The 27,191-nt window shown below is 42.6% G+C and overlaps 1 protein-coding gene across 5 annotated transcripts in view; it reads left to right on the plus strand.

Annotated features, from left to right (window-relative positions):
- CDC42SE2 (CDC42 small effector 2) overlaps positions 1–27,191 on the plus strand; it is a 99,112-nt gene that overhangs the window by 48,033 nt on the left and 23,888 nt on the right. For 4 of the 5 annotated variants that reach the window (XM_068422831.1, XM_068422833.1, XM_068422832.1 and 1 more), the window contains one exon: positions 9,836–10,158. In XM_068422831.1, the coding sequence (XP_068278932.1) occupies positions 10,105–10,158 (54 nt within the window). In that variant the 5' untranslated portion in view covers positions 9,836–10,104. Of the gene's footprint in view, positions 1–5,409; positions 5,432–9,835; positions 10,159–27,191 lie in introns of those variants that run through there. The other variant, XM_068422835.1, reaches the window with a different exon arrangement.

Raw genomic sequence — 27,191 nt, forward strand, 5'->3', positions numbered from 1 at the left:
TGAAAAAAGGATTTCAGCCTTATTCAGCCTATGTCGATGGTGAATGTTGTCCTTTGGCAAGCTCAGGTTTCTCAGGATCTGAAAGTGCAAAAGATAATTGGTGCATTAAAGGCAGTGCCAAAGTCCCCAGAAGTGCCTGCTCTGCTAGAGGGGAAGAGATGAAGAGTGCTTCTGTAAGTGCACCGCCCTGGTGAGATAAAGTTTCTGATACAAAATTCATGCATGAAGGCAACTTGCCCTATAAGTAGTGTTTGTTTAAAACTGCTTCTTGTACAGATTGTTCTGTTTCAAAAAATGGGGCTGGCAAGGGAGTAAACACTTCTCACTTCCTTTGAGAGCTGGAGAGCATCCTCCTGTTGCTACAGCTATAAGTGTATGGAAGTGTGGAGCAGCACAACCTTTCTGTTGGTTTGGACAGACCTTAATCCCCTCCCCTTTCATTTCTTGCTGCCACTTCACTGTATATGCTAAGCAGTAAGAGGAAATAGTATGGCTACAACAGAGATTTAAAGTGAAAAATATGAAAGAAGTCTTAAAAATACACTCTGAAATGATAATTTTCAACTTAGAGCTTGCAGGATTGAAATAAATGATAGCTGTTCAGAGCCTCTAAGGCAAAAAAAGATAAAAGTGTCTTTTATGGCATGATACTTCCCAATCAAGAATAATTTTAAATTTCTTTCTTATAAAATACTTGAGACTAAAAAACTAGTAGTAGTCCCGGTCGTGACTTTGTACATATGTGCCTCTGAGAAATAGATATGAAGCCCTAGTGGAATACAGCCGGTCCAATGGGGATGTGGTGGAGAGGCAACCTATATCAGAGGTCCCACCACAGTCAGAAAAACCTGACAGGCGTATAGCTACCTCCTCCACAAGGAAGAAGAGAAGAGTTTTAGTGATTGGAGACTCCTTCCTAAAGGGATCTGAGGGCCCAATATGCAGAGCTGACCCCCATCACAGGGAGGTCTGCAGTCTGCCTGGAGCCTGAATCAGGGATATCACCAGGAAACTCCCCAGCCTGGTGAAGGCCACAGACTACTACCCCCTGCTGATCTTCCAGACAGGTGGGGAGGAAGCTGCATCCCGTAGCCTGAGGGGGATGAAGAAAGACTACAAGGCCCTAGGACGGCTGGTGAAAGAGTCTGGGGCACAAGTTGTTTTCTCCTCCCTCCTTCCATTTTCAGGTGATGACGTGGGATGGAATAGTAGGATTCTCTCTATAAATGCCTGGCTACGAGACTGGTGCTACAGGCAGGGCTTTGGGTTCTTTGATAATGGCTGGTTTTATAAGACACCAGGCATGACGGTAATACATGGGAAAGGTTTATGTCGTAGGGGCAAAAGGGTTCTGGGACAGGAATTAGCAGGGCTCATTTGGAGAGCTTTAAACTAGATTCGAAGGGGGATGGGGTAGTAGCTGGGCTTGCACCACTGGGGCACCACTCTACTGTTGAGGTAGACCAGGAGGCCTCCCATCCCCCTAGGGTGAAATCGGTGTGCTCAGCTCGCTCCCTGAAATGCCTGTACACGAATGCGCGCAGCATGGGGAATAAACAGGAGGAGTTAGAAATCCGTGTTCGGTCGGGGGGCTCTGATCTAGTGGCAATTACAGAGACTTGGTGGGACACCTCGCATGACTGGAATGTGGTCATGGATGGCTATGTCCTGTTCAGGAAAGACAGGCCACTAAGGAGAGGTGGTGGAGTTGCGCTTTATGTGAGTGAGCAACTAGAATGTATTGAGTTGTATACAAGGGCAGATCAGGAGCGAGTTGAGAGTTTGTGGGTGCAATTAAGGGGCAGGCTGGCAGGGGTGATACTGTTGTGGGTGTCTATTACAGGCCACCAGGTCAGGATGAGGAGGGTGATGAGGCCTTCTACAGGCAGCTGAGAGCAGTCTTGCAATTACAGGCCCTGGTTGTCATGAGGGATTTCAACTACCCTGATATTTGCTGGGAGGCCTACTCAGCCAGCCATCCTCAGTCCAGGAGGTTCCTCCAGTGCATTGATGATAACTTTCTGATGCAAATGGTGGATGAGCCAACTAGGAGAGGAGCGCTGCTGGATCTTATCCTCACTAACAAGGAGGGTCTGGTTGAAGTGGTGAAGGTTGAGGGCAGCCTTGGTTGTAGTGACCATGAGATGGTAGAGTTCAGGATCTCATGTGGCAGGAACAGAATAGCTAGCAGAATCACAACCCTGGACTTCAGGAGGGCCAACTTTGGCCTTTTCAAGCAATTGCTAGGGGAAATCCCATGGGACAGGGTACTAGAAGGTAAGGGGGCCCAAGATAGTTGGTTAGCATTCAAGGACTGCTTCTTCTGAGCTCAAGATCAGAGCATCCCAGCAGGTAGAAAGTCAAGGAAGGGTAGCAGGAGACCTGCATGGTTAACCAGGGAACTGCTGGGCAAACTCAAGTGGAAGAAGAGGGTGTACAGATCATGGAAGGAGGGGCTGGCCACTTGGGAGGAATAGAAGTCTGTTGTCAGAGGATGTAGGAAGGCAACTAGGAAAGCTAAGGCCTCCTTGGAATTAAACCTTGCAAGAGAGGTCAAGGACAACAGAAAGGACTTCTTCAAATACATTGCAGGTAAAGCCAACACTAGAGGCAATGTAGGCCCACTGATGAATGAGGTGGGGGCCCTGGAGACAGAGGATAAAAAGAAGGCGGAGTTACTGAATGCCTTCTTTGCCTCTGTCTATACTGCTGGAGGCTGTCCTGAGGAGCCCCGGACCCCTGAGGCCCCAGAGGAAGTCAGGGTAGAGGAGGAATCTGTCTTGGTAGATGAGGGCTGGGTCAGGGACCAATTAAACAATCTGGACATCCATAAATGCATGGGCCCTGATGGGATGCACCCGCGGGTGCTGAGGGAGCTGGCGGAAGTCATTGCTAGGCCACTCTCCATCATCTTTGCTAAGTCGTGGGCAATGGGAGAGGTGCCTGAGGACTGGAGGAAAGCGAATGTCACTCCAGTCTTCAAAAAGGGCAGGAAGGAGGACCCGGGTAACTATAGACCGGTCAGCCTCACCTCCATCCCCGGAAAGGTGATGGAACAACTTGTCCTTGGTGCTGTCTCTAGGCACATCAAGGATAGGGGGATCATTGGGGGCACTCAGCATGGCTTCAGCAAGGGGAAGTCATGCTTAACCAACTTGATAGCCTTTTATGAGGACGTAACCAGGTGGATAGATGGTGGTAAAGCTGTGGATGTGGTCTATCTCGATTTCAGTAAAGCGTTTGACACAGTCTCCCACAGCATCCTCGCAGCTAAACTGAGGAAGTGTGGTCTGGATGATTGGGTAGTGAGGTGGATTGTGAACTGGCTGAAGGAAAGAAGCCAGAGAGTGGTGGTCAATGGGACAGAGTCCAGCTGGAGGCCTGTGTCTAGCGGAGTCCTTCAAGGGTCGGTATTGGGACCAGTACTATTCAATATATTCATTAATGACTTGGATGAGGGAATAGAGTGCACTGTCAGCAAGTTCGCTGATGACACCAAACTGGGAGGAGTGGCTGACACAACGGAAGGCTGCGCAGCCATTCAGAGGGACCTGGACAGGCTGGAGAGTTGGGCGGGGAGAAATTTAATGAAATATAACAAGGGCAAGTGTAGAGTCCTGCATCTGGGCAAGAACAACCCCATGTACCAGTACAAGTTGGGAGCAGACCTGTTGGAGAGCAGCACAGGGGAAAGGGACGTGGGGGTCCTAGTGGACAGCAGGATGACCATGAGCCAGCAGTGTGCCCTTGTGACCAAGAAGGCCAATGGCATCGTGGGGTGTATTAGAAGGGGTGTGGTTAGCAGGTCGAGAGAGGTTCTCCTCCCCCTCTACTCTGCCCTGGTGAGGCCGCATCTGGAATATTGTGTCCAGTTCTGGGCCCCTCAGTTCAAGAAGGACAGGGAACTGCTAGAGAGAGTCCAGCGCAGAGCCACGAAGATGATTAAGGGAGTGGAACATCTCCCTTATGAGGAGAGGCTGAGGGAGCTGGGTCTCTTTAGCTTAGAGAAGAGGAGACTGAGGTGTGACCTGATTAATGTTTATAAATATGTAAAGGGCAAGTGTCATGAGGATGGAGCCAGGCTCTTTTCAGTGACATCCCTTGACAGGACAAAGGGCAATGGGTGCAAGCTGGAACACAGGAGGTTCCACATAAATACGAGGAAAAACTTCTTTACGGTGAGGGTGACCGAACACTGGAACAGGCTGCCCAGAGAGGTTGTGGAGTCTCCTTCTCTGGAGACATTCAAAACGCACCTGGAGGCGTTCCTGTGTGATATGGTCTGGGCAATCCTGCTCCGGCAGGGGGATTGGACTAGATGATCTTTCGAGGTCCCTTCCAATCCCTAACATTCTGTGATTCTGTGATGTGTGCATGTCATGGTACATTATGTCATGACATACCATGATATGGCATACTTAGTCATTACTTTGTGAATGCTTCACTTTTATTTTTTACCTTTTTTTTTTTTTTTCTTTCTCCCTTCTCCTTAAATAGTAGTCTGAGCTGCAGAGCAAATTGAGTTAAATTCAGATGTTAATACCTGCAGTCATTTTCTTTCTCTTCCTGTGGTTTTATTTGCTTCAAGTAATTGTCAAAGAACGTTGTTACCGCACTTCCTGTTTGAAGCCGTAGTGAGCATTATGCAGTCAAAGGATATAGAGGGTTCACCCTTAAAAGGAACTTTATAGGTGTTTTTTAAAAACAGCAGGCTGTTCTTAAGCTATGTAATTAATAAGTAGCTTTATTCTAACTGACCTTCTGCAGCATGCAGCATATTCCTGTTTTGATCACTGTCACGGTTTAAAGCTGGGCCGGCTATTAAACCTGTGGCAGATGCTCTCTGATAACCCTCCTTCCCCCACCCAAAGGGAAAGGGAAAAGGGAGAGAGACTTATGGGTTGGAAAGTTAAAACAGTTTTAATAAACTATAGTAATGAAAAAGAGTATAATAAGAATAATAGAAATAATCAAATATATACAAATATATACAAAACCAAGATCAAGAGCTTGGAAATCCTCCTCAGGCAGAGTTGCTCCCCCCAGCCCAGGTAGAGGGGAAAATGCAGTAGCTCTCCCCAGCACAGGCAGAGGGGAAAATGCAGTAGCTCCCCCTGCCATCACACCTTCAGGCTTTTAACTGGAGAATTGGCAAAGCTGGTACCAATCAGTGGGAGACAGGAGGGCCCCTCCCTCCTGGGCCCCACCTCCAGGAGGCAGTGGGTTAGTGATAAATAGGAAAGTGAGAATGACGTGTATGGGATGGAATACCTCGTTGGTCAATCTTGGGTCACCTGCCCTGTCTGCTCCTCCCTGCAGGTGCGACCCCCCTTCGGCTCTTCACTCATAAGCAGTGAGGAATTTAGCAGTGACCTTGGTTTCTCTAAGACTAATTGGCCTGGTTTGGGCCAAACCAGGACAATCACCTAAGGTAAATGCTCTCTAACCTGCTTTTTGCCAGTGAACATGAAGAGCTTGGAGGGGAGACTGTTTTCTTTTTTTACCCTTCCTCCTTTCCTGCTCTGTTTATTTCCTACAGAAAAGTTAATACTGCTTTAATACGAAAAATTGCTGATATTGTAAGAGAACATGCTCCACTCCCACTATCCATTAATGCAATGTTTGCGCTTGCTGCGTTTATGACTGGTATTTAACAATAAGCAGTAATTTTGGTTTTTGCGTTAGATCAGCTACTGTGGAATAAACTTCAGAGTAATGAAAATTACCTTATTGGTTTTCACTTTAAGTTCTAAACACTGTGTCCTTTTTAATATCTTCATTTCTTCATTTTACTTAAAATTTCTATAAATGGGATTAAAGTCGTGCATCAGGTATAAATGCCTTAAAATGTGACAGAGTTGTTCAGCGTGATAGTCCTGTGTGTTCTTGCAACGTGAATCGTACTCTCTAAAATAAGTTGCATTCAGACTTCAGAAAGTTTGAGTGGGAAAAAACAAATAGGTGTTTCACCATTCACCACTCTCATGAACTTTCCGTTTCAGACAGAACAAGCACCTTGTCTTTTCGACATGAGCTTTGTGGTGTTCTTCCTCTCTGAGCACCATAAAACTGTGTAAAGAGTGAAAACAGAGAGTGACAGAGCTGTTGTCTTGAACTGTGGTCTTCAGCCTCTGTTGTCCTCTTCACCTGGCAAGTCTACACAGACAAATCACAGAATCACAGAATCATCCAGGTTGGAAGAGACCTCAGGGATCATCGAGTCCAACCGTTGCCCTGACACCACCCTGTCAACTAGACCATGGCACTAAGTGCCATGTCCAGTCTTTTCTTAAACACATCCAGAGATGGTGACTCCACCACCTCCCTGGGCAGCCCATTCCAATGTCTAATAACCCTTTCTGTAAAGAAATTCTTCCTGATGTCCAACCTGAACCTCCCCTGGCGAAGCTTGAGGCTGTGAACAACTTGCAGCAACACTTGCGAACAGCGCCGTATTAAAAGCTTGATCTTACAACAAAGCAGAGAAGTAGCTGTGAAGTATTGCACGTTTTTGGATCTCATTAATTGCAGCTAGGTTTGGGGTGCAGTCCAGGCTTTGCAGGAATGCTTTCTCAAGAGATTGCAAGTGGGCTGATACTACATAATTACCTGACTGGTAGCTGTAGGTCACTATGGTGCTTTTTGCTTTCTTACTTTATAACCAATAATTTGTAAGAGAACAACAGAATTTTCCTGTTTCAACTTGTTCTTTAAACAAGCAACTAGCAGCGTAAGAGGAGTCATAGTGTGTTGCTGTTGACATCGCAGTGCCAATATGCCTTTTTGCCTTCAGTTTAATTGCTTTTTCTTTTCATTTTAGTGTGGCAGGTTTATACCTGATCTTTTATATTAACTTGGCCACTGTAAAAATCACTTGTGTAGCAGAGTGGGGGTGTATAAAATTCCAGTACTCTAACAAATACTGCTAAGCTTTTGTTTGCCTTTTAAGGGGTGCAGTTACTGTCTGTTTTCTCCAGACTTACAGATACGTCCTTCCACCACAATTTTTTTTTAATTCAAAGACAACAGATTGTCAAACTGCTTGGTACTGATTGCAGAACCATGAAATTAAAGACAAATGTGGCACTATACAGGCTATAAGAGATAAAATACATTTTTAAGAATGAACGTGTTATCAGAGACGATTCATGATCTCTAGCTTGGCTTTGTCATTCAGCAGCTTTGATTTAAGGGAGGGAGTCAGTTTCAAAGAGAACTGTCCTGGAGGGCACAAGTCCTGCGTGCTGAGAGTGTCTGGGTGGAGAAAGTCTTCTGCACCCTTGGGTATTTTGTAACCAGGAAGAGCCTTCCAGGCTCACGTGAGCGTGCACGAGCCCTTCGGGTTTGTTCCCAGGGCTTCAGCTCAACACAGCACTTAACGCTGCAGTGAGCTTGAGGAGCGCACCAACTACCAGTGAGCAAATGAGGAGATGGATTGACAGAGGAATTTCCCTGCCCTTTCCATGTACGTCTTCTGTACGCAGGTGTAACAGCAGGATGGAAGTTAACCCTCTGTGAGTGCGAGAATTTGATATGTTACATCTGGACTTTGTCACAAAGAGATTGTGAGGAAGCGATAATAGTAGTGTCAGAATTTCAGGAGCTGCGAATCAGAATACTGGGTCGCTTGTGCAGCAAGAGAAGCCCACTGCAATGTATCTGTTTATAGCTCTGGCAGGTTACAATATATTTGACTTCAAAATGCTCTAACTTTGAGTAGTTGCTTTCTCAGTTTCTCATAATCTGAGCAGCTAGCATTGGGGGAGCATTGCTGCGTTTCAGAGCAACTTGGAGCCTATCTTCTCAGAGTAAAACCAGCAAGTTTTAAGGAGAGAGAAGCTTTACAGTTACTGGACTAAAATTGTCAGTTGTTACATGCTTAACAGGAGTTAACCATGTTTTAGTTCTAATTCTGTTACACTGAATCCAGTTTAGAAAAATTGCATAGCACACACATCTTGAGACTGCAGAGAACAGTATTTTCTTATCAGGCTTTTCTAGGTTAGTCCAGCTCTTGCTATTTAAAGTTGATCAAGCTTTCAGTAACCAGAAGAATTGAGAAATGTTATGAAACTACCTAATTATGAAGTAAGAACTTCCTTAGAGACTTTTAAAGTTATTTTTATTCTTGAATTTCACCCTGATGGTTGATAATTCCCATGCTTTATTGCAGCTTCTTGACGGATACATGGGATTTAGATGGTCATCTTTGAGTAGAAAAAAGTCTTATTTCAAGTAGTAAAAATATGTCATATTAGCACTGTACTAAGACCTTTTTTTTTGAAGTATCTGACGAAAGGTTGTTTAGAAGGGTTTTTTGTGTTTTGTTTAGGTTTTTTCTTACCCTCAAGGTGTTCAGTTTAATAAAATTGCTTTGCTCTATGTGGTGGTAGTGACAGGAAAACGTAGCAAAGCACTTTTCCCCACATCCTATTCTGATCTCTAGGCAAGAAATGCCACAAACAGGCATATAAACTTAATTTAAACACTACCAGTAGCTTTTTCAAAGCTAAGATAGACAAGTACTTTTGCTGGGGTTTTGGTGTTTAGATGGTGTTACTGAAACATGCATTTATTTCTTGAAGAGCCTCTGTTAGTCTCTTAAAATGTAAGAAGTGGGAAAGCTTCCCAGAGGCTTTTGGACTTAGTACAGGAAAGATGCTACTGTATTTCTGTGTGTGTGCATCGTGTGTGTGCCAACAGTCCTGGAAAGTACCTGGTTAGTAGTGGCTGCACAGTACAGTAATTTGGCATGTATGTGGTAAATGAGGGACCTCATTACTTATGTTCTTGACAGGTAGAGAACTGATGAAGGCAGTAGCTAAGTGGGACTGTGTGCGTGTATGTACATATATGTATGTTGTTTATGTGTCTCCTGGAGACTCCAAACCACTTCAAACTGTGAGGAATTGCATACAAATAATGCTGCACAGTTATGCACACATATCTATGAATGAAGATGCAGTTGTATATAGAATTGTTAAGGTGTATGCATTTAAGAATTTCTGAATACTCATTATCTCACTTTCTCTGCAAGTAAAGTTTATGATAGATGGCAAGATAAATGACCAGGGTGAAACCTCACAGGAATTTTTATTGCACTCTTACTGAAAGAAACCGGGTTGGAGATTAACCAATAAACATTATTTTAGCAAAGAAATGGTTGGAATCTGGAGCCTCAGTTGTTCCACATGAGGAATTTTAGAGGTTTAAGGAAACAGTTTCAGACTCTACAAGTAATCTATTTTGAAGCCAACTGTATGTGAAGCAGGAGGCTAGAGAGAGTGGAAGGAAAATACCTTGAGTTGACCAGGTCCAGCCATTTTGCAAGTTTTCCATACATAGAAAGTTATTTATTTGTTTCCTCAACATTTAGAAAAGCTTTCCTTTGCTTGACAGCTGTGTGACAGAGTTGGGGTTAAATACTATTTAAACCTCATGCTGTGAATGGACTGGGTAACTTTTCCATTGAGAAATATGAAATGTCAATAGGCACAATTTCCTAAGAAGTTTAAAGGGGTATATAGGCAATTGTCACTTCATAAATGACATTTGAAAGTTAGAAACAGACCAAACAGAGATGGCTGCTAAAAGATTGGACACCAGTTCTTGATATCACTTATTCTAATCAAAGCTGGAATGTAAGCCTCATACGGATATCTGGTATATGCAGTTTTTGGTAGTTATTGTAGAAATAAGCACATGACTTGTTTGCTAGTGTCTCTTCAGTCTGTAGTTCAAGATATTACCAGGAAATCACTGGTGTGGGTGGCTGTCTGGGAGCACGAGATTCTGTATATTCTTTCTTTTTTACGTAATGTACTTCTGTTTTCAGGTTCACGTAACGCTAGGGACCAAAGAAGCATACGTAACATTTCTGTGGTGCTGGGACCAACCTTCTGAAAGAAGACTCTAAAATAACTTTTGGCCTTCAAGTTGTTTGTCCTGGGACTAACTTGTCTTTGGAGAAGAGCTCTACAGAGAAAAGATTTTTACATTGGAACCATTATAAATAAACCTATTTAAAGAACTTGCTACCTGGAGACAGATTTACAGAGGCTGAGTCCTGCTTTTCATCTGTGTTCCCACTTCAGACTGTAAACAATGAGTGAGTTTTGGTTGTGTTTCAACTGCTGTATTGCAGAACAGCCTCAGCCTGTAAGTATGAATATTGGCACTGCTTTGTTTTTGTATAATTAACTACATTGTTCACATTTTCTGGTTTTCTTATGGCTTTCTAAATTAGTGCTGTTTGGCCAAGCTCAGTGAGATTTAAGGAATTAACTAACATTCTGGCTTAGTGGGGACAAAAAGATGACTGTTCTAGACTCTTGTCACACAGATATTTTCCTGTCCTTAAAATCAAATCTATCTAAAGTCCTTGGAAAGAACCTTTATTTGTTTGAATTGGAGGTGAAAGAAAGGGAAGGATGAGGAGGACCTAAGTCATTTTTGAGTGGAGATCCATAAATGTCCTGACTTCTCTATGGCTTTAAGGCCTGTCTGCAGGTGTGGTTGGACAATGATGAAGGAAGGAAGCGAATGATTCTGTTAAAAAGTCCAGAGTGAAATCCAGTCCTCCTCCACCTTAATTTAATTAAGGATACCAGCCTTAATTGTTTTGTTAATTTTTAGATGAAAACTTAGAAGAGTGAAGGGATGCACTCATACTGTAAATACTTTTTTTTTGTAATAGAATTTGGAATGGCTGTTGGATGAAAAAGTATATAGCAAACAGTTGGATAAAAGAACATTTCAAAGGATACATAAGGAAGACGCAAAGTACAGAAATATTCTTGGCGTTCATATAATCTTAAGTACCTTTGGAGTGTGTTCTTGAGTCCAATGCTGTTGGGAGAAAGTCTGCCTGCATAAAGGTAGAATTAACCAGGAATATGGTTAGCACTGTGAGAAAAATCGTTGTATGGTGTGGCATCGAGATCAAACTAAATGAATGTATAGAAAGGACAGTCATCTTTCAAATATGTGGAAAAGAGCCCAGTTACTACTAAAGGATATGCTGGAATTACAGTGACCAAGAGAATCCCAGAGTGAATAGAGCAAACTCGTATTAATATGCTCAGATGATAATATTTGGCTTCAGGGAAGACAAAGGATTAAAAAAAAAATCTGATGTTAGGCGTTCTCTTGTACAAAGCCTGAATGCCAGACTGATCCTTGGGTGGCAACGCAGATATTAAAGTGTGACCATTAACATTTCTAACAAATGAATGCAACTTTATCTCGCTCTTAGTCAAGTAGAGCTGTGGGAGTTGAACTCTGAAATACCAACATGGGAAGCTGCAGTCTTCTCCTGTTGCTTGAATACCATGCAGTCCTTTAAAATGCTAGCTGTGTCCATATATAGCTGAAGTTATTTGCCTAGTTTTTGGAACATGTATTTCAATTAAAAATAAGGTATAACTTTTAAAAATCTTCGAGATAGAAAATGGCATATTTTGTTTGCTTAGGAGAATCGTGAGGCTCAGTTCTTATAAAATCTTCACTCAAGCTTTATGATACAGTTATTGCCCAGGAAATACATGGTATGTTAATACAGCATGTAGTGATCTGTGGGCCATGACTCATGGAAAGGGTGGAGAATGTACTTCAAAAGTGGAGAAAAGGGAAATAACCCATTTTTACGTGTTTCTGATGATCTGGTGGCGTGCATTTGCTTAGAAAATTAAAACCATCCTTATGTTTAAGATACGAATAGCACGTTGCTGAGCATTGACCTAGTTCCTCAAATCTGCCTTTCAAATGTTGTAGGAGCCTTGCTCGTTAAGAAGTGCCAAAATTCTTCAGGTTACATCTCAGAAAAGAGAGTGGTGGGCCCTCCTTGGCATGCTTGACAATAGGCGCTTAGCTGTCCTTCCCCTGCAGTTACTGAGCTCATTTTGCTGTGCTGTGTTGTACAGCCATTGTTCTGCCATGCACTGTTGCAGTAAGTGGAGTACATATAACCAGTACATATACACGTACTGGTTATATGTAGATATATGTATGTACATAACCAGTACATATACATCCGAGTAAGTACAGGAACGTTTTTCCTCTCTGACATGTAGCAAAGCATGTACTGTCAGTGTGAGCAAACTGATGTGGTAAGGAACCAGTTTTTCCCTGTCTCTGAAGGTGGTGTGTGATTGTATATTTGGGAGACTTAAATGCTGAAAAACATGCTAGTTTTTAGCCCAAAAATACTGGTACTTATTGCCCTGTTGTATCAAAAGGTAGGTGAAACACACGAACTTGCTTAAAAGTGACTTGTCTGTCCCCTACCGTGCATTCCACCTGTGAGTTTACTCCAGTTTCTCAGGAGAAATGCCTCATCTGCTCGGTTTCATCTCTTTCTTGTGCATTCTTTCGTTTTACCTCCTGCGTCTCAACTTCTTTGTGCCCTGACTAACAGTGTCCCAAGCCATCACTTTCATGTTCAGCCGTTACATGTTCAGTGTGCTCCTTCTGTGGAAGGACTAATGTGGTCTTGTAGCAACACAAAACGGCCACCAGCCTCTCAGAATAAAAACCTTGAAAGCAGGAAGTTACTTAGTTTGCTACTTGTTCTGACCAATGCTTAAAATGTTCCTTTTGTTTTTAAACTTACATTCTCTGAAACGTGATTTTTTTTCTTATTATCTTTGTCAGGTGCTGATATATGGAACACCTTTAATGTCATGGATAGTGACATAAATTTTAAGCCTCTTCACTGGAGAAAAAAAATGGAACTTTTAGTAGTTGCATGTTTCTGTGATATTTATAGCTTCCATTGAGCTAAGGGGTTTTCTTCAGTCTTGAAATCCAGGATGCAGGAAATGTCTTTGTTGCTTTCTTCTGGCAAAATTCTAGTATATTATATTAGGAGTTTTCAGTACGGCATCTCTATTATTCGCAGCTATAGTGCGCTTAAAATGAAAAAAACATGCATGTGCATTGAGTCCTTTCAGTGAATTTTATAGAAGGCTATTATTCAGCCTGTACACAAAGGCATTTTCTAGGCTATTGCCAGTACTCTGTATGCCTTCTAGACTTGCATAGTAGTGCTTTCCCTTGCATTTTCATGGTTTTAACCCATGTCTTCTTAGATAAGATTTTCAAACTTTATGGCAGTAAGAACACATTACTTACCCAATTTCACTGCCATCACTTCCCTAATAGCATACCCCAGAGCTGAACAGTAACAATGTTGCAGTTATATGTTAGTGCACTTTAAGATGTTCCTTAATTAAAAGACAGTATTCAAGTATTACCATCATCTTTTATTGGAATGTATCACAGCACAGCTTTTTGTCCTTTGTCAATGCTAAATGGATGTGCTGTGTTGCTGTGAAATAAAACATAGGTGTCTTCGAAAGCAGTGTTCTACTCTCTCTCCTAACATTACTTTGGTTGCTACATAGTTCACTTGGTGTTTCCACGACTGCAGTACTCATAATAAGATCATGGAAGAGGCATGTTTAACATCAGTCTCCATGATTCTCTGAAATAGGGTGATAAATGCAGAAATTGAGTATGCAAAGAAACAAAACTAAATAGTGATACAGTTGAAGGAAGCATGTTCCTGGTGGTGGCTTAGGTCTTGCTTCTTAATAACCTGAGGTCTTTACCACAGTAGAATGCAAAGACAAGCCAAGGGAAGGTGTTCTCTTATCAACTTCTAGTTTTCTCTTGTCAGATTTGGATTGATAATATATTTTACCACAGTGAAGCCCCCAGACAACTAGATGCTTTCATATCTGTTTTCATGATACCAAGGAGGTAATATTAATCCCTTGATAATTATGATTAGGTTTTCTTAGTTGTCTAAATAGTCTGAATTCCATCTCTCATGATCTGACACAAACCTTTTTTTTTTTTAATTTTAAGAGTAGCAGCACTTTCTGTGATTGCACTAGATTTCTTACACCTCCCACTGACACTCTTTGTAGGTTCTATAAGCTGATCTTGTACTTCCCAGTGACAACATGAGTCTTGCTTCCCGTGCTTTCTATGTGCTATCGTACCATCCACTGCTACTGTTCAGTAAACTCTGCCAAATCCCCACTACCAGATGCATTGCTTGGTAACAGAAGTTTAGAGAGCCTTTTATCTTGCAGGTTTTCAGAGAACATGTCTGTGGTTTCTTTCTTAGGCTGAGCTCGTCGCCTACACCAGGAATCTGTTATTTTCCTCCACTTTTTTTTTTTCGTGTTCTGTCCATTTTTAACTTGCAAAGTTAATTTTTGGTTTGAGAAGCCTTTGGTCATGATCTGATGCACTCCCACCTGGTTTGGGCCACTGCTCAGTCCAGCTGAGCTCTTCAGTTTCCTTTGACCTTGCAGTAAAATTACTGCTCTGCTGTAAAATAATAAACTGTACTCTCTTCCTTCTTGCTTCGAGCTTCCTTCTTCCTTCTCTTGTTAAATTAGTTTCTGTTTTGTTGCTTGTCTCTTGTTTAGATTATTTCCATTTTGTATGTTGTCAAAGGGTTATTACGGTTTTGCTGCATTCTATGCCATAAATGTTTAAAGTGGTTTGGAAATTGAAGTTTCCTTTGTCTCTTTTTTGATGTGTGAAAGAGGATTGACAGAACTGTATTTAGAGTGGGGAGGCCCATCTTAAAATACAGGCAGAAAAAACCCTGCACATACTGCTGTATTTATCAACTGAACAGAATGCTGAATGCTGCAGAAGACATAAATGATCTTGACTCTGGTTACTTAAGGAAATTAAGCACTGATGGATATTGTCAGCTCTAGCTTTTTTCCTAGAGAAGGAGTCATAGATACAGCTAAGGATACATCTACCACTGCAACTCTTATTAAAACTTGAACACAATAAAGATAATGAAGCATTCAGTATGCACAACAAATGCAGAATAAATGACCCTCAGTAGGCATGCCCAGTAAATCAAGTGTTTGCTGCTGAAGTACTGGGCCAGGCTCTCCGTTCAGTAAGACAGTACTGTGGAAGTGCATCCTCTGGCTTGAAATGACTAAAACTCAGCCTCTTTTATTCATTAAATTTAACCAGCCTACCACATTCAGTAAGCCTATGAAACACTCAAATGTAAAAGGTGACAACTTTAGAGAGCCCTCAGTTTTCACAGTTGTCATGCTGAGTTACATATTGAGCTGCCAGTTCAGATATTTCGAATTCCTTCTTTTTCCTATTCAGTGCTGTTGTAGAAGTAGCCTGAGGGAACACCTTATCAAAGGGGGCAGAGTTAAATAAGCAGCAAAATGCTTGGCTTTTATTTCTCAAATCTGATCTGTTTGTGCTGCTTTCAGCCTGATGATAGATCTGCTTCAGATTTTTCTTTAAATTAGCCCCCACACATCTTAAAATATCTGTTGTGGTGTTCAAGTTTTAAAATGTTTACAAAGAAAACATTCGGAGAGCTTTAAACTAGATTCGAAGGGGGATGGGGTGGTAGCTGGGCTTGCACCACTGGGGCAATGCACTAGTGTTGAGGTAGACCAGGAGGCCCCCCATCCCCCTGGGGTGAAGTCAGGGGGTGAATCTGGGATGAAATCGGTGTGCCCAGCTCGCTCCCTGAAATGCCTGTACACCAATGCACGCAGCATGGGGAATAAGCAGGAGGAGTTAGAAATCCGTGTTCGGTCGGGGGGCTCTGATCTAGTGGCAATTACAGAGACTTGGTGGGACACCTCGCATGACTGGAATGTGGTCATGGATGGCTATGTCCTGTTCAGGAAAGACAGGCCGCTAAGGAGAAGTGGTGGAGTCGCTCTTTATGTGAGTGAGCAGCTAGAATGTATTGAGTTCTGTCCGGGGGCGGATCAGGAGCGAGTTGAGAGTTTGTGGGTGCGAATTAAGGGGCAGGCTGGCAGGGGTGATACTGTTGTGGGTGTCTATTACAGGCCACCAGGTCAGGATGAGGAGGGTGATGAGGCCTTCTACAGGCAGCTGAGAGCAGTCTCGCAATTACAGGCCCTGGTTGTTGTGGGGGATTTCAACTACCCTGATATTTGCTGGGAGGCCTACTCAGCCAGCCATCCTCAGTCCAGGAGGTTCCTCCAGTGCATTGATGATAACTTTCTGATGCAAATGGTGGATGAGCCAACTAGGAGAGGAGCGCTGCTGGATCTGATCCTCACTAACAAGGAGGGTCTGGTTGAAGAGGTGAAGGTTGAGGGCAGCCTTGGTTGTAGCGACCATGAGATGGTAGAGTTCAGGATCTCATGTGGCAGGAACAGAATAGCTAGCAGAATCACAACCCTGAACTTCAGGAGGGCCAACTTTGGCCTTTTCAAGCAATTGCTAGGGGAAATCCCATGGGACAGGGTACTAGAAGGTAAGGGGGCCCAAGATAGTTGGTTAGCGTTCAAGGACTGCTTCTTCCGAGCTCAAGATCAGAGCATCCCAACAAGTAGGAAGTCAAGGAAGGGGACCAAGAGACCTGCATGGTTAACCAGGGAACTGCTGGGCAAACTCAACTGGAAGAAGAAGGTGTACAGATCGTGGAAGGAGGGGCTGGCCACTTGGGAGGAATATAAGTCTGTTGTCAGAGGATGTAGGGAGGCAACTAGGAAAGCTAAGGCCTCCTTGGAATTAAACCTTGCAAGAGAGGTCAAGGACAACAGAAAGGGCTTCTTCAAATACATTGCAGGTAAAGCCAACACTAGAGGCAATGTAGGCCCACTGATGAATGAGGTGGGGGCCCTGGAGACAGAGGATAAAAAGAAGGCGGAGTTACTGAATGCCTTCTTTGCCTCTGTCTATACTGTTGGAGGCTGTCCTGAGGAGCCCTGGACCCCTGCGGCCTCAGAAGAAGTCAAGATAGAGGAGGAATCTGTCTTGGTTGATGAGGGCTGGGTCAGGGACCAATTAAGCAACCTGGATGTCCATAAATCCATGGGCCCTGATGGGATGCACCCGCGGGTGCTGAGGGAGCTGGCGGAAGTCATTGCTAGGCCACTCTCCATCATCTTTACTAAGTCGTGGGCAACGGGAGAGGTGCCTGAGGACTGGAGGAAAGCGAATGTCACTCCAGTCTTCAAAAAGGGCAGGAAGGAGGACCCGAGTAACTATAGACCGGTCAGCCTCACCTCCATCCCCGGAAAGGTGATGGAGCAACTTGTCCTTGGTGCTGTCTCTAGGCACATCAAGGATAGGGGGATCATTAGGGGCACTCAGCATGGCTTCAGCAAGGGGAAGTCTTGCTCAACCAACTTGATAGCCTTTTATGAGGATGTTACCCGGTGGATCGATGATGGTAAAGCTGTGGATGTGGTCTATCTCGATTTCAGTAAAGCGTTTGACACAGTCTCCCACAGCATCCTCGCAGCTAAACTGGGGAAGTGTGGTCTGGATGATCGGGTAGTGAGGTGGATTGTAAACTGGCTGAAGGAAAGAAGCCAGAGAGTAGTGGTCAGCGGGACAGAGTCCAGTTGGAGGTCTGTGTCTAGCGGAGTCCCGCAAGGGTCGGTTCTGGGACCAGTTCTATTCAATATATTCATTAATGACTTGGATGAGGGATTAGAGTGCGCTGTCAGCAAGTTCGCTGATGACACAAAACTGGGAGGAGTGGCTGACACAACGGAAGGCTGCGCAGCCATTCAGAGAGACCTGGACAGGCTGGAGAGTTGGGCGGGGAGAAATTTAATGAAATATAACAAGGGCAAGTGTAGAGTCCTGCATCTGGGCAAGAACAACCCCATGTACCAGTACAAGTTGGGGGCAGACCTGTTGGAGAGCAGCGTAGGGGAAAGGGACCTGGGGGTCCTAGTGGACAACAGGATGACCATGAGCCAGCAGTGTGCCCTTGTGGCCAAGAAGGCCAATGGCATCCTGGGGTGTATTAGAAGGGGTGTGGTCAGCAGGTCGAGAGAGGTTCTCCTCCCCCTCTACTCTGCCCTGGTGAGGCCGCATCTGGAGTATTGTGTCCAGTTCTGGGCCCCTCAGTTCAAGAAGGACAGGGAACTGCTAGAGAGAGTCCAGCGCAGAGCCACGAAGATGATTAAGGGAGTGGAACATCTCCCTTATGAGGAGAGGCTGAGGGAGCTGGGTCTCTTTAGCTTAGAGAAGAGGAGACTGAGGGGTGACCTCATTAATGTTTATAAATATGTAAAGGGCAAGTGTCAAGAGGATGGAGCCAGGCTCTTTTCAGTGCCATCCCTTGACAGGACAAGGGGCAATGGGTGCAAGCTGGAGCACAGGAGGTTCCACTTAAATTTGAGGAAAAACTTCTTTACGGTGAGGGTGACTGAACACTGGAACAGGCTGCCCAGAGAGGTTGTGGAGTCTCCTTCTCTGGAGACATTCAAAACCCACCTGGACGCGTTCCTGTGTGATATGGTCTAGGCAATCCTGCCCCGGCAGGGGGATTGGACTAGATGATCTTTCGAGGTCCCTTCCAATCCCTAACATTCTGTGATTCTGTGATTCTGTGAAAACAAAAAAAGGCAGTATTTTGTGTTTACATATAAATACTTGTATGAAAATTAACTGAATATTTTGCTATCCTTTATTACGGATGTGAAATTTTTAGGAGCTCTTACTTAGCTGTATTGATGCTATTTATTTAATATAATACTAGTTGATGGGATGGAAAATAGCTCTTAAGGGGGGTGGAAACAAGAATTATGCCAGCTTTCTGTTGATGAGAATGTGTATTGCCATTATCAACATATTTGAAGAAGGACGTAATATGTTTTTAGTATCTACAGGCTCTACAGAGCTCAGGCTTTCTGCTTAAACATGGGGAGGAAATAGATTGTGCTCTTTGTTGATCTGGACACCAGTGTTAGAGCACTTGAATTGCTTGTTTCTTTTAAATCTCCAAATTTTTCAGTGAGAAGACATGTTCAAGAGCAAAACCCAGTATGAGCCACTGACAAAAGGAGGTGCCACAAGAAGTAGTTGATACTGCCTAGCAAAAGTTGATAGTTTTGCAGCCACCCTTGGAGACTGTGCTGAAGCATTTCTGAAATTAAGAAATTCAATGCAATTTTTGTAATTTTTTTTAGTGGAAGTTGAAGCTGCAAAGCTGTGGTATTTTTGGTGTGCCTTAATTTTGATGCTTGGCAGTTCAGCTATTTTTCCTCTCTTCTGCGCTTCATGTCGGAGCAGGGGAGATGGGCAAGAATGTAGGTTTAGGGGCATTTCTACTTGCCAACAGCTAGAGGCAGAGGTAACTTGGACGTAAGTCTGAGAGATGTGCGCTTTCACTTACTCCGTATGGAAGTATGCTTGTATGGAAGTATGCTTTGTGTTAGTGAATAGAGAAGTCAGTCATTTCCTGAAGCTAAGTTTTCAGCGTTTTACCTTTAACTGTTTTTGATAAGAAAGGGAGTATTGAGAATAATAGCTTCTTCTGCTGCTATCTTACTGTATTTTTATTGTAACCTTTCCTTAATGGATCTGAGAAATTCTGTTGAAGATAATTCTTAAGACCAATATCCAACTCACAGAATATGCATTTTTAAATGGCTATTTTAAAGATCTCTGCCTGCACTTAGATTTTTAGTTTCCAACATTCATGTTTCACAATGATGAAAGTTTTCCTTTTTCAGACTGTTCCTCAAACCTTTAGTTCTGCAGTTCCTGTCATGACTCTTACTTATGCGTGAGACATGCATGGTATCAAAGTTCCCGTTGAATTACATTATAGCTGTTCTTCTGTTCTTCGAGATCCTGAAATGATAAGGTACCCATTAAGCTATACAGAGTTTAACACATAATCCCTTGCAATGATTTTCTCACTTTCATCTTCAGAGTGGCTTAGCTGATCACTCTAAAATGCTGACTTCTGTAATTCTGAGTTAATATCCTGCCACACAGTGAGGAGAGTAGAGGAGTGGAGGCTGGGCAGAAAAGCTGAAGCTGTGAACCACACTCTGATGCAGATTCAGGGAAGTAATGCCTCTCTGAGCTCATCAGTTTTATTTTTGTTTTTCAAATAATTTTAGACATTTTTTTAGCTAGTTGGGTGTACCCTCAAGAGAGCTGTAGTTTACTGTAGCTGAGGAAAGATACCATCTCTCTGTGTTTTCTCCCTTAAATAAATGTGTGACACTGACTTGTTGACATGTCATACTCTGAGAGTGACCTGACATCAAAAGGGAGAAGCTCACATGGAATTTTTAAAAAAAGTTTTAAGCTACATTATCCCTTCTTGCAATTGTAAATTCAGCTTATTCAGTCTCAGAAAATAGTGTGAGTTTATAATATGCTGTCTTCAGCAGGCACAGGGTCTTCATAATGATTTGTTTCTCTTGCTTGTGGTAATACTTTTTTCAGTGTGAACATAACTAACCTTTGTGTTCTGCTTGATGGTTTATCATAAAGCACTACCTAGATCATAGTTTCTATGTTTTGGTACTGGGATGCTCTCAAATCAGAATATTTTAATTTTGCCTTATCTTTGGCAGGCCTGCATTACGGTTTAGGTGTTTCTAACCTGCACAAGATGGTTTCAGGTTGGTATGGGGCTGCCTTATCTCCGGAGACTGGGAAATAAATTGGGACCAAATTGTGATTTGTCTTCTTAGCTTGTCCAGACCAGCATTTCTTTGCTGGCATAGCATGGCACTTCATGGTCTACTTCTCTAGCATGGTGGTATTGGCCAGCTGCAGCTCTTCACCTCTGGAGCAGAGGTGCAGAGCTCATCTCATCACATTACACAGCAGGAAATACTGTTGCTTATCAGAGGCTGCCTTCTCTCTGTTTTACATCCATCTCTCTGGGGGGATGTGGTGCAGCACAGAGCTTTGTAGTTTCACTTTCTTAAAAGCAATTGTGACTTTTTGAATTCTTCTACTTGCTTAGAAAACAGAAACATTTCTGGTGGGCCGCGACTGTGGTGCCAGCTGAGTGCAGGCGAACGCTTTGGAAATTTATGGCAGTCTCTTATTCTGGCCTCAGACTGCTTTTAGCACAGGTTAAAGTCTTGCCTCCACTGAAACCCCCAAGTTATGCCACTGATTTTGAGTTCTGTTTTCTTGCAGCTCAGGCCTCACTCAGATTTTGAGAGGTCAGCATTGCTATCCTTGTTTTACAGCTGGAAGGTGTTAAGCAGGGTACTTGGAGAGCTGTATGGTAGTCCATCGGTGCCTTCAGAGCCTCTGACTTTATATGAGGAAAGAAGAGAAAAATTTTTTGGTGCATGTAGGATGATGTGGTGGGTAGAGAAAAATGAATCAGATTCAAATAAAATGGAGGAAAAGACTTCAACAGGGTTGATGAGTAGATGTTAATTGGGGATTACGCCAGAATGATAGAATTTTAGAGGTGATGTCACATCAGGGTTTTCAAAAAGACAGTTGCATAAACTGTAGTTATTAGTCTTTACCTCATTATGTGTATTTGCATAAAACTTGCCTTTTGGGGTGCTTTATCAGTTTTGTGAACTGAAGAACTGATGCTATCAAGAATTAAATTATCTAAAGAAAGCACACTTGGCAATATTCAACTGGGAACTAAAGTTGTGTGTCAAGGGAGTGTATTATTTATAAAAGGAAATTACTCTTATGACTCACGAAGTTCCTCTAAACGTAAGGGGCGTCCAAGCCAAATCCACTCTAGGTAGATTTCTTGAAAGACTTGAGTAAAATTAATATAGGACAACATGTTATTATAGGACAACTCTGCAACAAATATTACTTTAAATACAGCTTGCTGTACTCCAGTTACTTAAAAAACATTTAATTCCTAGGCTCTAGGATGATGGTTAAATAGTAGATTACTGTTAAAATGGGGCAATAAATCCTGCTGGGCACATATTCCAAACAAATCTGCTAGGACATGCAAACGCACACACATATACGTGTGCGCACATGTATGTAACATACTGGATCGCTTGTGTTTGTGTTAGCAGCTTGGCATTGCTGAACTTGTAAAGAGAAGAAGAAACGCCAACACAAGAACAGGCGTGCTGATCTACAGAATAGTAGGCAAAAGAGCCTACAGGGCCTTTTATTCTCCATGGAAAAATATCAAATGCATATTTTCTTTTTTAACATCAGAATTAAGCTTTGAAAATGAAATGCCTTTTCAATTTGTAATGCAAAGAAAGGAAGATTTGCGGGAGGAAAGAAAACAACGGCAATCTGTGTGCTTCAGAGAATAAAGAAATAGGACTTACATGTGAGAGAGAAGAACTGGGGCTACTTAATTACTGTTTCTAAAAACTATTTTTAAACCTGTCAAAGATTTCTAAGCCCATTATGCTATGTGGATATTACCTTCTCTGTAAGCTAACCGTGAAGACAGTGCAGATCTGTAAAACACTATGCAACCAATGCTACGCTGCTGCCAGTAGTGAGTATGAGGGAGAAGAAGTGATGAAAGTGGCCATGGTGAAAGCAGTGTGGATTAAACTGACTGCTGCAACACTAGAGAGGATGTAATTGAGGACTCGTTGTATGGCCCTACCCCTAAAGAAATAAAACATATGCACGTATCAGGTTAATGAGGTTCAACTGCTCTTTTTAATTCAGGAATAAAAAAGCCAACATTTCCATTACAAAAGAAGGCTAATGTTCCTACACAGAGAAGACAATCAGGAGGAAATTTACACATTTTAATACATACACACCTAGGTTAAAATCTGGCAAGAAACTGACTGATGTGTGAAGATATATGTGCATTAGCTCATTTGGTGGTTAAAGAACTGAAGGTTATTATGGGGTTTTCTGCAGGCCGCAACACTTAGTGTTTTTGTGCATAGCAGAGGCATATGAACTGTAGTTCCTGGTTTCTCTGATTTGTGAAGTATGTTTCGGATGGTGAGTTGGATTTTAGTGTTTTGTATTTTTTGTGTGTGTGTTTAGGGAATAATCTGCTGAATTACAGCAAAACCCAACTGCCAGAGTATTTTTCTGAGTGCTTCCCTGGGATCCTGCTAACTGTGCTAAGATCTTCTGAGGAAACGCACTTCCAAATAAAACAAAATATAAAACTCTTGGATGTTTAATAGTAAGTTCTTATCGGGCATGTGTATAAGCATCATGTTTTTTTCTGAAGGCAGCACAGCTTAAATGTTACGGCAAAAATTTATTCTAGCTAGATTTTGAAATGGATAATGTTAATTATAGATTACATATATATTATTTTTTTAGACTTAACTACTTACTTGATGTTCATTGTAAACAGCTTTTCCATATCTAAAGCGATTTTCATAGGAGAGGAGTTTCTGAGGTGTGTGATACTCGTGTGTAAAAACTGCTTTTTAACATCTGTCATAATATTTTACAAATATGAGGGCATCTTGATCATTCTTTGAAGACAGTAAAATTAGCGTCCTTGTATGCTGCTGGTAGTGTGCGTCACATCACCAGAATGACATTCTGCAATATTTTTGTGTCTCTTGCTCACTCTCTGAACTTGATGCCAGTATAAATACTAATTTCTGTTTAGTCAGAGTGAACAGAAGAGCTTACATCAGTCTGATCTATCTCTGCTTTATATAATAGGAAAAGTGATCAGGTACTCTGTGGTACCTCACATTATATAATATTTTATGTAATTTAGTGTTCCAGAATTAGTCAGCCTACATTATTCCCCAGTGAAAAGGAAAGAAAAATTATAACGGGAATGAGAGGATCTTATTTGGTTTTAATGTCCTTGTATATTTTATCTAAAAAGACAGCGAAAACTTTCCCTTTGAAGCATGCTCTGAAATACAAATCGAAAACCTGTTTACCATATAGTTGTTTGTTGTTCAATAAAACGTACATCAAGTGATCGACTCTTACAAGGAACCACTTTTGAAAATAAGTAAAACTTCCAGTTGCCAGGTCTACAGACTCACTCTGAGTTCAGAGAGTCAAGCTGAATCTTTTTCCCACACTGGTACAGTAAGTTTTCTGCAAGTAATCCCTTTGCTTCAGCTCACTGGAATTTAGTAAATAATTTGGTCATGCCCAAGAAGGAATAGAATTCAACTTGGGCTCTTAGCAATGTTGGCTCTGCAGGCATTGCAGGGGTGAATATCACTGACAATTTATTTTTTATGACCAAACATAGCAGACACTTATGTTTTAAATGCGTAAGTCAAGAAATGCGTCAGGATGCACTAACTGTGGTATGGTTCATGCTGTTACTGTTACCCAGGTGAACAGCCACACCTAAGTTTTAGATTGTGTTTTGTGCAAGTTTACTTGTTTTAGTTTCTTAAACAAAACTGAACTGTAACTAAACAATCTCAGAACACAGAAGAGTGATCTGAAAATGGAGCCTCCAGGGGAACAATTGGGAAGGGCAGAAAGGTTTGGGTTTCTCAGTTTTTTTCTTAGTGATCCCAAAGAGGTTATGTTGAGTATCTTGATAATACATGCATCTTTCTGCTTTCTGACTTTTTTAGCTTTGCAGCTGGAAAACAAAACCCCTTTGTGCTTTTCTTCTTGGAGAAATTTATGTTTGCCCTTGTGTTTTAAAGAATACTAGATTCATACATACTTAAAATGTATTTGCATTTTCAGTATAATTTGTTAGAATTAATATTTTAAAGCTTAAGAAATTATGTTTAAAATTGTCTATAATGACGTTATAGAGAGAACTAGGGTCACTTCTGAAGCTGTAATGTTTGCTTTTGCATAAAAGCAGCTGAAGCATAAACCAAGTATACATTCTTTTTATGAAGACAAGCTTTTTAAGCTTCTGAAGAGCTATAGCAATTTCTGTTTTTCAGGAGGAACTTTTACATAGCTGCTACAGATGATTTAGGATAAAGAAAGATGAGGGAACAGCCAGAAGCTTAAAGGGGCAGGATTTCTCAATAATACTCTATTGTCTTCTAGCTATGCAGCCTTTTGGAATCCTTTATCAAGGTAACTTGTAAATCAGTTGTTCTTTCCAGTAAGAAAAACCAGCAGCATTTGAGTAAAATTCCTGTCTGGATGGCTGTCAAATGACAAAGCTGACCGATACCTTTAGGGGACCAGGACAGAGATTAAAGTTACTGTAATAGAGAAGAGCAAGGAGGAGAGGCAGGGAAGACTCCGGAGAAGTGAGTACGCAGTGGGCTGTAAATGCCAGTCACCTAAAAGGATGACATTTCTCTGGCTGGCTGTGCCTGCATGTGTGTTCGTTCCAGCAGGCAGTGAAGAAAGGGATGGTGGAGCAAACACCAGAGGGGCAGCAGGACCACCACAGCCTTCTGATTTTCAAAAATATTTCTAACGCACTATTTCCAGACATCTGAAAGGTTTAAAGAGGCTCTGAGAAGCACTCTGAGAAGCACTCAGATTCTGCCTATTAAAAGTGAGTCCTTTCATGTTGATGCATCTCTTCTTGTCCTAAATTATTTTGATGTAGTATGCAGCTCTCCTTAGTGTAAAACTTTGAAGCTATTGAGAAACACGTAGGTGGCAATGTCTGTTCAGGACAGCAGTTGTAGGTGGCTACTATAATGCCTGTGTCCATGGATCTTCACAGAACTTCAGGGAGACTTGGTGAAGTGAGGCTGAGGCATAGGAACCATGCAGGAAATCTGGGAAGAAAATTAACTTCTTGCAGATTCTGTGCCTTGATCGTGGAAGCATGTTTCTGAGTGGTGTAGCTTGATGACACTGTGGCGTAGGGAACTCTTAAAATAATCTGATATGATCAGAATTTGGCAGTTGTCATGCTGGTAAGCCAGCTGTTCAAAACCAACTTGTTTTATTGGCATAGCTGCCGGAGTCCACTGGAGACCTGTGTGTCGGGAAAGGGTACCTGACACTCAGGCTATGAAACATAGAGTGGTGGTGGTAGTGTTTTAGCTTAGTTGTTTTTTTTTCTTTTTCTTTAATTTATTTAATTTTATTAAAGAAATTAATTTCTTTAATAGCTGTGTAGGAACAATAGCTATTTTCCTACCAACAATTATTGTTCAATTCTGTGTTCGTAGCTCTAGTTGTTGGGAAGATGGAGTTGTGTACCTGTCTTTTTAGGTCTCATATGGTTCCGTTTGCTGAAGAGTAAAAGGAAAAATATTTACTATAAATGATCTACACTTATTGTTATGCATACAGTTTAGAAATTCCCAGCTTGCAACTCTTTTGAAAACCTGTTTTTGTTCTGCATGTTTATTGCTTTTTCTCCTCTTCATTCTGACTTTTTTTTAACTGCCGGTAAGTCTGTAGCCAACAGCTGATGTTGACCATATCTTGGTTTTGGTAGAAGCTGACTACACTGGTGGAACTGGGAAAGCAGTTGCCCTGAAATTGCCAATGAACCTGGAGGATTCTGAGAGATCTCACAGAATCACAGAATCAACCAGGTTGGAAGAGACCTCTGGGATCATCGAGTCCAACCATTGCCTTGACACCACCACGTCAACTAGACCATGGCACTAAGTGCCATGTCCAGTCTTTTCTTAAACACATCCAGAGATGGTGACTCCACCACCTCCCTGGGCAGCCCATTCCAATGTCTAATAACCCTTTCTGAGAAGAAATTCTTCCTAACGTCCAACCTGAACCTCCCCTGGCGAAGCTTGAGGCTATGTCCTCTTGTCCTATCGCTAGTTGCCTGGGAGAAGAGGCCGACTCCCACTTCACTACAACTCCCTTCAGGTAGTTGTAGACTGCAATAAGGTCACCTCTGAGCCTCCTCTTCTCCAGGCTAAACAACCCCAGCTCCCTCAGCCGTTCCTCATAGGTCATACCCTCCAGACCCTTCACCAGCTTGGTCGCCCTCCTCTGGACTCACTCCAACACCTCAACATCTTTCTTGAAGTGCGGGACCCAGAACTGGACACAGTACTCAAGACGCGGCCTCACCAGTGCCGAGTACAGAGGGATGATCATTTCCCTAGACTGACTGGCTACACTATTCCTAATAGAGGCCAGGATGCCATTGGCCTTCTTGGCCACCTGGGCACACTGCTGGCTCATGTTTAGCCGGCTATCGATCAGCACCCCCAGGTCTCTTTCCGCCGGGCCACTTTCTAACTTTCACTCTTCCCCCAACCTGTAGCGCTGCATGGGGTTGTTGTGGCCGAAGTGTAAGACCCGGCACTTGTTCTTGTTGAACCTCATGCCGTTGGTCTCGGCCCATCTATCTAACCTGTCCAGATCCCTCTGTAGGGCCTTCCTACCGCTCAACTTGGTGTCATCTGCAAATTTGCTGAGGGTGCACTCAATCGCTACATCTAGGTCATCTATAAAGATATTGAACAGCACCGGCCCCAGAACTGAGCCCTGGGGGACACTGCTAGTGACCGGCTGCCAGTTGGACTTTGCCCCATTCACCACCACTC

The sequence above is a fragment of the Nyctibius grandis genome, chromosome Z (assembly GCF_013368605.1).
Source record: "Nyctibius grandis isolate bNycGra1 chromosome Z, bNycGra1.pri, whole genome shotgun sequence".
NCBI classification, from domain to species: Eukaryota; Metazoa; Chordata; class Aves; order Nyctibiiformes; family Nyctibiidae; genus Nyctibius; species Nyctibius grandis.